The 10959-nt window shown below is 37.2% G+C and overlaps 1 protein-coding gene across 2 annotated transcripts; it reads right to left on the reverse strand.

The window, feature by feature from the left end:
• Window positions 1-1555: 1555 nt before the first annotated feature.
• On the reverse strand, window positions 1556-9784 carry MED20 (mediator complex subunit 20). Of its 2 annotated transcripts, XM_081948826.1 has the most exons (4): window positions 9597-9784; window positions 7560-7714; window positions 6009-6262; window positions 1556-3848 (listed from the first exon to the last, which is right to left on the reverse strand). In XM_081948826.1, the coding sequence occupies exons 1-4, from the start codon at window positions 9608-9610 to the stop codon at window positions 3633-3635; spliced, it is 639 nt and encodes a 212-aa protein (XP_081804952.1). In that variant the 5' UTR covers window positions 9611-9784; the 3' UTR covers window positions 1556-3632. The 2 variants fall into 2 exon arrangements, with proteins under 2 accessions (XP_081804952.1, XP_081804953.1); XM_081948827.1 differs by lacking the exons at window positions 7560-7714; window positions 9597-9784 and adding an exon at window positions 6604-6675.
• Window positions 9785-10959: the final 1175 nt, after the last annotated feature.

Below are 10959 nucleotides of genomic sequence, written 5' to 3' on the forward strand. Positions count from 1 at the left end.
AAAATACCTTGAAGCAAATTTTAAAGATCATGGTTTTGATTGAAAAAAGAACACCCAGGAATTACAGAATTTGCTCACTCACTCCTTGGCCTCCTGAATAAGACATACAGTTGTGGAATTGTTCAACATGGTGCTTGAGTACCTGGCTGTAAATTAAGGTAGTAAGGATTGTGTAAGAAAACAGGACAAATTGAAAGTTTATCCCAGGGTTACATTTTTGTTTCTCATAAAATGGGTAATAGGTTATGAAATAATTCCAATATTTTGTTTTTAAATAATACAAAAAGTGGTTAAGATGTGAAAGAATTAGATTATATTGGCAATACTGAATCAAATCAAGAATTGAATTAATATAAAAGGTTACACTTTTTTATCCATATTCAAAGCTTCAGAAATAGAATTTGAAAAAGCAGCTATTCAGATTCAAGTAATTAAAGTGATAACATTAAATCAATAATGTCCATAAATAAAAGTTCTTCCATTGAGTTAAAAGGTTCTAGATGTCTGCATTAGTTTCAGTGCTCAATTTCAATACCTTTTTGACTCAATATTTGCTGAGATTCTCAGTCATCCAAGTCTTATTTGTCTCAAGTCATTTTTCAAAAGGCAACTGGACTTATTTTCCTTGAGGAAGAACAAAACATCCATTTCTCATCAGTTGTGATTGGAGGGGGCAGGGGGGGTTAGGAATGATAGGTACTGACAGTTGACCCTAAGTGGTGGTGGGGATGGAAGGATAGGTTCTAACCAGATGGAAGGATTGTATTTCTTTGCAATCATATGGTGTGTTAGTACTCCCTGAGAGCTTTTGAGGCCACTTGGATGTTTATCTGTGCTCTTGGTGTGCAATTGGTTGTGGAATCTTTTTGGCACTGCTGCAAGAGCTGTGCTGTAGACTGGAGATAGGTGGTGTCCTACCTTTTTGACTTTTCTCTTAGATGGCCGGTAGGTGGCTTTCATTACATTTTTTCCCCTTAGGCTAGCAATGTATTTTCAGTTCCTTTGTCTATTTGTCTTTTATTAAATTGAAATACATGCTATATTTCTGTGGCAAAATCCCAGGCTCCATAGTTTCACAGAGTTTTCATGCCAATACTCTTCTACAGTATTCAGTTTCTCAGTTACATATTGAACATAGTAGCTCATTATCTGGATAAACCAAGCAGTAATTTCCTTGGAAAATCATTTTACACCCACGGTTTGTCGGTTCTTGTAGTTGAATGACTGTTTTCCAAACATGGCATTTAATACACCATGAATCAGTATTTTTATATTTGTTTCTCATTAGATCTACAAATCAAATTGTTCCCTAATTTTTGTCTACTTGCAATGTACAACAAGGTACTTAACTTTCACTAATTAAATAAACTAGTCTAAGCTCTTGAAATACTAGAATATTAGCCCGGTGCACAAGTGAATTTGATTTTGTTAGGTAAGTTATTAAGATTTATGGTACAGATTTTTTCTCTGGCAATACAAGGTTTGGCTTTGCTCCCACTTCTTTCTTTTCCAGTCATCTAGTCATCACTTTGGAGTTTATCTCTTCCTCTTCTACACAGTCTTTCATATGGAGATTGCTTCTCCAGAAGTACTTCCTGCCTGCTGATTTAAATCATTCATGCTTTTGAATTTACTTATTTTCTCAGATTGTTTTCTAAAATTACATTCTTATAAAGTCAATGTTTAGTTTTCTTCTGTCCAAAAAATATTAATATTAATCCCCTGATGTTTTGAAGGCAAATTGCAAAATGTGCTTCTTTTAGCTGCTTCAGATATTATTTTATTTTGGCTTTCTAAGTGCTTTAAAATCCTCATACAGAAAGGAATCTACATGAGTTGATAATTCTTTGCAAATAAAAGCTTCTTGTTAGAATTATATAGCTGAGAAATCCTGCTGCTTTGCTTAAATAGTCCCTGCAGTTTAACCTGCATATTACACCCTCCAAAAGAGTATTGTTCCCTTAATGAATATGGAGTCAATGAACACATGTTCCTGAATTGTATCTTTTATTTTGCTTTGCATAATGATAATCCTATTCTAACATCTTTTCCTGTATATTCAAATAAAATTTCATAGTAAACTGATTATTCTCTGGTATAGTCCTTGCTCTTGAAAACATCCTTCCCTCTGGGATTAAAATGGCTAGGTCTCTGTTGTCTTCTAATAAAGCCTTAAAAACTTGCCAATACCCCCAAATCTGGCCCCAAATGTGTAGAGGGCATCTTCAATAGACTCTGTTCCCCTGTTGGACACATCCATTCAGACTGCTTAATTTGTCTATTTGTAAACTAATGAGCACTTTTTTTTTAGAAGACAAACCTTTTTTCTTCCTAATCTTGAAAGCTGTCTCTCATTTTGGTCAAAACGCCCTTGCTGGTTAACAGCTAGAGTTAAAGAATTTAGGGAGAAAAAAATCATCAGAATAACTTTGATAAGAAAAATCCTTGGGTGAACCATAACACAGCTTAATCCAGGAAATAACAGTGATAGAAAAAGCTGAGGGTCTTAAGTCTGTCTATAGCTAACTTGTACTGTGCTCTTGTGCAGTCCATCATAGAGAGAAGGCAAGTCAGGTGAGAAGCTGACCTGTACAGGTCAGAGTTAGAGGGAAAAAAAGGACTGAACTGAGAGGCAAAGGAAGTGACAGTCTTAAGAATACCATTATAATCAATAGAGTGTTACATACACATGGATAAAAATGTAAAATTTTAGGAGGAACGGAAATAAAAGTAAGTATACTTTTGCTAGCTATCTCTATATCTATTGCCCTTAGTAATCAGCTTCATAAATATAGAGAATATTGCATGCAAAGCTGAATTCCAGAGTTCTGAATAGAACCAGGTTCCAATAATTTTTAGAATTGTGTAACTTAAAGCCGTCATGTTACAAGACCCTTGCACCTCTAACTCTTTAGAAAAAATACCCCCAGGGTGTTCAAACGTGACAGCTTTAAGACTTGTGGAATTCAACTTCCAGAATTCCTCCTCCAGTAATGTTGGCTCAGGAGTGCAAGTCTGAAAGCTGTCAAGTTACAAGACCCTCGCACCCCTAACCCTTTAGAAAAAAAACTCCAGGGGTGTTCATACTTGACAGCTTTAAGACTTGTGGACTTCAACTCCCAGAATTCCTCCTCTCGCTCTTCATCTTGATGATGTGCGGATGGGCGGGGGGAGGGAGCTGGAACCGGTTCTAAACGGGATGGTAGATTTGTGGAACCTCTTCTATAGAAGAGGTTAGAACTGGCAGGAACCCACCCTGGTGAGAACTAACAAAAAGTTTTGCAGGAGCGAAATAGACTAAACAATTATTAATCTCTACCAGACAGAAGAATACAATGACAATTATTCAACATCTTTAAAACCAATAGATACAGATTTGTGGTTTTCATTAATATAAAAATTAACCTATGTATAACAGTACAGATATTGGTTTCCATGACTAGATTCCCTGTATCTAAAACAAGGGCAAAGTAACTATGACAAACATTTCTAAGAGTCTGATATGAAACAGCATTCATCTTCAACAAGAAGATATTTACAACAGAGACATATTGCTTTGATGGATAACAACTGCTATCTGGAATACTGGAATGAAGTGGTTGCTTACTTGAAGAAAATTTTCTGACCCTTCTTCATCTGATACCTGCAACAGGCACCTGCTGCTGCTTGCGAATTTTGTTGAAAAGTTCCATGTATTGAACTATCGTATCAGCTGGATTGTAGATGCTGTCATGCTTATTATTGAACACAGAGGGGATACCGGGGGCATGATTTCCCATAAAGCTCTGCATGAATTCCATTACAAGGTTCCAACAGTCAGTGGCTACCACACATGGACAATAGTCCACCTGACAATAACAAAAAAATATTAAAAACCAATCATAATTAGCTGCATAGATAACAACAATTAGAAAACTTGAAGGAAAAGGAAATTTTCACACAGATGTTCTCAAATCTAGTTGTTTAAATTTGGGGAAGTTTTATTGCTGTTTTGGGACAAAACAAATATAAAGCTTTCTTGCAGACAAGATTCAAAATATTGCAAATATGAATCTTATAAAATGACTCATTAGCAAGTACGTTTTTAAAATTTTCAACAAAATTATAATAAAAAACATAAGTCCTTTCATAAACTTTCATTCCTTGCCACAGACCTATACTATCTCTCTACCTGTATCTTAAAATATCTCCATCCATTTCCTACTTTTTTTTACTAAGCATTCCAACAATACCTGTACTCACTACAAACTATTTAGTTGTTAACTAACAGCATGGCATTGTTTGCAATTGAAAGAGCATGCATATTCAAAATCCCAGTCAATATGTCTCTAATGTTATCATAAGCATTCCTTATACATTTATCCCTAAACATATGAAATGAGACGTTATAACACACCTTTTAATTTCTGTGAATCATTCACAGCTATTCACTCAGTAAGTTATTAGACTGATTGGCAATACTGACTTAGCAACTACATAGATAGATTTTCTCTAGGATAGTCTATCCCCAACCTGGTCCTTCAGGTCTTCCAATGTTGTACCCATAGCTGTTGTAATTGAATGTATCCACCTTGCTGCTGGTCATTCTCTTCTTTTTCCTTACATCTTTCCCTGTAGTCTTCTCTGCAGAGCTAGGTCTTCACATAATTCGCCCAAAGTATGATAATTTCTAAAACACCCCTGGCATCATTCTCTCACTTGGCTTCATCTGAAATAATTTCATCATTTTTATTTTTAGATCCATCCATTCTGGAGGTTCCTTCTTTAATCTTCTCTCCCACATCCAAAATGATGTTGCTCTTTGTTTTCTGTGCTATTTAAGATCTTAATTGTTTCTTGCTCTTTGACCACATCCTTTGCTGTTATTTTTTTATCTAGAACACTGTACAATTTTTTTCCAGCAACCATTCTCTCTCTTCCTGCATTCTATTCTGCTTTCACTCGGCTCTTTCCCTTTTTCCTCTATGTCCATCTTTTCCCAAGATCCACTCTTGATGTCATGAAAAGAATAATTTGTCCTATAGTCAGAACCTCATCACCTTTGTATCCTTCAGTTATTATTTCAGTCTTTCAATATAAACAAGAGCCCATGTTTTTCAATCCATTCCTTTTCTTTCTGTATGTATGAATAGACTTAAATCATGTATTTGATAAAGACCTTTTTATGAGCAAAAACGTATTAAACATGTCTGCTCATTCTTGGGTATTCAAATAGCCCAGTATTTTTTTTGTGTCGTTTCATCTTGTTTTTTTACCCATGCAATCAAGTCAGTGAAATAATCCAGGATTCCGTCCATTTGGAATGTTGCAATTCCCCCCCCCACCCCCACCCCCCAAAAATTCCTGATTCTTGCATTATTACCCTTCAACTATCACCAACCTACAAATTTCTATTTTCATATGCAACCAGAATTCCCCTGCTGGGTGGGCTGGGGAATTCTGGGAGTTGAAATCCATAAGTCTTAAAATTGCCAAGGTTGGACACTTCTGATCTAGATGATTGAAAATCATAATTTTTAACATATGTTTTAGCTCCAACCCTGTTATTTATTTACTGTTATTTATTTATATTCTACTCCCCAAGATCAGAGCAATTTCATCCACATTTATATCATTCTTCCACTTTCTCTTATTCTAGTGGTGACTTTTATCAATTCAGGCTCTTATATAATATTTTATAGTATAGAAGAGGAACATGTTACCAGCTTTAATCATATCCATGCTACATTAAGCATTCCCTGATAATCCTAAGGCACAGATATCAGTTTTGAATATTTTAGCCAGTTTGCTACAAGACAAAAAAACTCCAGTTCTATCCCAAGATTATTCATGCTGTTCTAGACAAGATAGGTTCCCTATTCTAAAGCCAACATACTATGGTCACCTTTCACTAACTAAACTATATGTGCAGCAGGATGAAGCATTCAGCATATGCTCTCAAATAAAATGCTCCTATTATTCTAAATATTAATCATGCTATTTATTTATTGATTTCAGCCAACCCTTACCTCAACAGATATTCCACGGGCGCTGGGCCCCATGGTGACTGTGCCGACCTTCACCAAAAAATCACAGTACTGGTACCGAGTGCCTCGGCTCTCTATTTTGTTCCCTTTGGCATTTTGAAAAAAACCTTTCAATTTTACCATAAGTATGTCAAAGTTGGTATCTGCTATGAGGCATGGGCCGTTTTCAAAGAGAGCAAAACAGCTGAGGGGATATTCTGAATTGTGCATCACATACATCAGTTTGGCAGCCTGTCCTGAAACAATAGCAAAACAACAGAAAAATATTTCTTTTTTCTCAGAAATGCTAGAGGAACGTTTACACCTTATCTAACATAGAATCTTCAAGTATCAACTGAGTTACTTTACTCAATTTAGAAAATTATTGCTCTGATCAGTACTATTTTGCATGGAACTGATTTTTTTTTCTTTTGACATTCTAATGCACAGGTCCCCAACCTTTCCAGCTTTGGGAAATCAACAGGAGCGGGGTAGGGGGATGGCAAGCATGCTTGCATGCACAGCTGCATTTGTGTAAGTGGTGGACACACTCACCTACCACTCATGCAAGTGGAACTGTGTGCACTTGCACTCTCACCTCCTGCTTGTGCAGCCTGGAACCCAGGAGTTGGTGACCACTTGTTCTAATGGGCATACTTTAAGGTACCATACTTTAATGAAAAACAAAAGGGATCATTCTTACACAGAACCTTAATCAATATGTGCAAAGCTTAACAATACAACCCAGGAAAGGAAGGTATCATAGCATAGTCTCTCCTTGTAGGATTTACTTTCCAGACAGTTATCCTTACTGTTCTTCTTTAGGGAGGATTCTATCAAACAGAAATGTGCGAAATATGGCTCTTGTAACTGGTTATGTAAGACAAGAGTTTACTGGCCAATATAAAATAGAATGGAACTATTCCTTCCAGTCATTAGGAAACTATACTACTAGTGATGGAACTCAAAAATGTGGCTGAATTTTCAGCCACATCTTGCTGCTGTTTGTGATCAATTACACTTCCAAGCTATATAGTAAATAATTCTTTCTAGCAACCAGGTAAGAAAGCTTGATATTGACCAGCTGCATTTGAGCACACAAGAATATTTTTGCACTTGAGAAAAATGCAGCATTGCTGTAAGATATCAAGATTGCTGTTAAACTATTAGCTTTTCCTATTGCCTAAGAGTTAATAGTATGTCATCTTCATATGACTGTGGTAAGACAAAGAAACAACTAAAGCACAGAAACGTTCATGCTTCAGTAAAGTATCCAAATTAATGAAACAGCCAACAAGACAGCATCATGCGATAAAATATTTTATATACACAAGGTACTAGATTTCCAACATGCTTCTTTATGAAGTTAAGATTAATGACTATACTTATGTCCAAAACTTACTCTTTGCATGATAAAAGTTACTTTACAGAAAAAGTTGGCTATAAAGTTACTTGCTGAGATGGATTTAAATGTCACCATGTTCCAATTAAAGAATAGAAATGTACTGAAAGGTTCTGAATAAACCAATTTTTGAAGACAAAAAAACCCCTCACCTTGACTGCCCATTGTGGAGGCTGCAGTGTGGTAGGTTTCACAATCCACACAAAATGTTCCTTGTTTTTCTGCACCAAGTAGCTCCAGTTTTCTTGTTAAGATTTCAACTGTTTGCTGAACACTTTTTCCCTCTGCCACTGGCATCTGAGATACACTAGCACAAGAAATATGACTTTTTAACTATGAAAAACAAATACATACCATCCAAAAAACCTATTTTTAATGCTATGGGAGACAACACACACAAATAAGTGTAAGAAATGGAGCATCCTTACTCTGCATCAAATCAAAGACCGCTTCTATATCACAATAACACTTTCACTAAGCATTGTCTAGTACTAACTATAGGCAAGATCTTCTATGTCCAATAACAGACAAATCAGGACTGACAGCTGTTAGCAGACATTTTTGCCTGTATTCGCAGTGACCATCCAATAACATTTTCTGGTTTCACACTATAGTAAAAAGCCGCAGTTGCCCAAATGTGTCCAAAATCACTGTTACGCTTTTTGTGTCCTTGTTATCTCCTTTCCAGTGAGAATGAATTGAGGTACAGGAAGAAAACATAGTTTGCTTAGAGGGATGTCACCTAGAGAGACTTCACTTGAACTCCCAACTTTAGATTAATTTTCCACCCATGTCCTCTTGATCCTGAGGAGTCAAAATTAAAGTACAAGGTAAGCCATATATTGACCTGTGATCCCTTCAGATAATATATTAGGACTCAGAGCAAATTGACAGAGACAGCATATGACTGAAGTCTTTGTCTCCGTATTTTTAAGCTGTCAATATTTTCCCGTTAAACATAAATGTCATCTAAAGCATAGTCTCATAATCATGGAGTCTGTCTTGCCCAAATACTTTTCTAAGAAAATAAAGATAAAAATTCTGTTTGGGCCAAACAAAATTGAAAGCAGTGAAACCTACAATCCAACACAGTCAATTGACTAATACATTACTACACAAAAACATTTTTGGAACTGACATTAAACATGCTCCTTCCCAAGTATATTATTAGTTTTATATTTTATATAAAATTTAAATAAAAATATTTTTCTAACAGCATTTTAGATTCAGAGTATTTAATAAAATATATATCAAGCAAATTTGTAGCACAAAAGACTTATTTCTCTCTGCAACTGGTGCAACTCCAAGATTCCTTCATTCGATTCAGATATAAAACTTCGATTTGATAGAATTGCGAATCTACACCTGATCTTATTCTATTTCTGAAGATGTAAACACTCATGAGGAAATATCCAGAACATTTAGGAAATCCACCACCACCACAATTGAACCTTTTAAAACAAATTAACAGAGTTGGAAGGGACCTGACAGGTCATCTAGTCCAACCCTCTGCCCAAGCAGGAGACCTTACACCATTTCTGACATATGGCAGTCCATTTTATCTATTTCCTGCCTTTCTTACGTTTATAAATAATTCAAAGCTGTGAACATAGTTCTTCCTCCTCCTATTTTCCCTCACAATTACAAGCCTGTGAGGTGAACTGGGCTGACACACAGTTAGATTGGCTGAGGATGCGACCATGGGCTAGCTAACCGTTGCTTCAAATAAAAGCAGCAGCAGCCATCAAAACATCACAAAACCACAGAAAAATGAAGCTCTTGGGGATTATTTTTTTCATGTTAGCTGGCGTCTTTTCGAGGTCATGACAACCTGACGCCCTCCGGGTGTGTTGGGCAACAATCCCCACCTTCTATAATCGAGCAGACTGAAGGCAATGAGCGGTAGTCCAGGCAGAGCATATTGCCAGGTGGCTGCGTTATAAATATTTCCTTGACAGCAAGAGGATAAAAGAACTCAGAAATACCACCATCATCACTCATACGAAAAGTCTCTTTAAAGCGTCTGCAGCTACCCAGACTGTTCTATGGTCTCTCTCGTTGCGTTTAAGACACAAACCTATTACAGTCCCAGAATTTCTTCTGTTAGGCGCCAACTTCGTTCTGACACATTGAGCCGCAGTTTAAGCGATCTACATTATCAGCTTCGTAACATCAACAAAATATCCTACCAGGTGACGCCCATGCTTGCCACGGCCTCGGCGCGCGATGGGGGTCGGCTTTTGCAGCAAGGGCGCCCACAACACCGGCTTGCTTCCTCTTGGATTGCTAACCGTGCAGCGACCTCCTAGCCAACCCGCCTTCCTTGCTCTCGCTTCCAACAGAAGAAACCAGAGCGGACGTGACGTAGCCCAGGTGTCCCCAAACTTGGCAACTTTAAGACTTGTGGACTTCAACTCCCAGAATTCTCCAGCCATTATAACTCTGGCCGAACGACTACTGCGGCGCTCGTGGCGTTGGGAGGGGCGTCTCTTGCTGAATAAACCCTGCTTATTATTCCCTTTGTGATGTTTAGGGAGAAATAATCCCACTTAACTGCAAGAAACACACCCCGATATGAATGCGCGCGTAAATAAAGGAGATCGTTTGCGATAATAGCACATTAACCAAAGTGGTGCTTTTTAAATGTGCCGCAGTGCACCAGCTGCCTCCAAATTTGTGGCGTGCACGTATCGTTTTTAATGGAGGCGAGAGGAATGCAAATTTTGAAGTAGGCGAAGGAGGTTTGTTCTCCCTTGCGTTGCTGAATTATCACTCCTGGCATTGCTCAGTTTGATCATTTTAAATTGGCTCTTTATCTGGAGACCGGTAGATTCCCATTTCGCCTTTAACGGGCAGATTAATTTTACTTTCATTTAGGTGTCGCTTTTCCTGTTTTAACTATAGAAGAGAATATCTGTAGGTCAGGGTTGAACTGTGGGGTCCTCTCTTGAGCTTGGTCCCCCTCCCCCTTGCAGACGTTTCATTACCCAACTAGGTAACATCATCAGTGTTGAAAGGGAGTGGGATTTGAACCAAATCTGTGGCAATTGCGACCACACTACTGTAATCTAAGGATTCCGCAAAAGACAATCTGAACGATTTGTGCCTTGGATGAAGTGAGCACGGCTATAAGGAGGTGGAGAAAGGTCTTTGCTCCCGCCTCTCGTCAAAATGGACGGTCTCAAATATAAACTTATAATTTTAGATTGAGTCGAAAGGCTACTTTCTGCTTTCAGTGGGGGCGACAGGAACGATCAATAGTGCTGAATCGATTAAATGTAAGTCTGCGTGCTCTCAATTCGCAATAAAAACACACCGTAGGGGCGTGCATAAGCGCATCAGCATGCCTAAAGTCCCTGTCCTACCGTCCCCATTTATTTGTGCCCATTTCCCGTGTTCTTATTCATGTTTATTCTTATTCCTGTTATCTTGTACATGAGTGACAAACTAAATTAAATAAATAAATAAATAAATAAATAATAAATAAATAAATAAATAAATAAATAAATAAATAAATAAATAAATAAATAAATAAATAAATAAATAAATAAA

This window comes from Natrix helvetica (assembly GCF_964273705.1).
Source record: "Natrix helvetica genome assembly, chromosome: 3".
NCBI classification, from domain to species: domain Eukaryota; kingdom Metazoa; phylum Chordata; class Lepidosauria; order Squamata; family Natricidae; genus Natrix; species Natrix helvetica.

Excerpts from the sequence above, each read along its gene's own strand:
- MED20 (XM_081948826.1), bottom strand. Across the intron at positions 6,263-7,559 it reads CTCCACAATGGGCAGTCAAG|GACAGGCTGCCAAACTGATG; the intron begins GTGAGGGGTTTT and ends CTATTGTTTCAG. Across the intron at positions 3,849-6,008 it reads CCCGTGGAATATCTGTTGAG|GTGGACTATTGTCCATGTGT; the intron begins GTAAGGGTTGGC and ends TGTTATTGTCAG.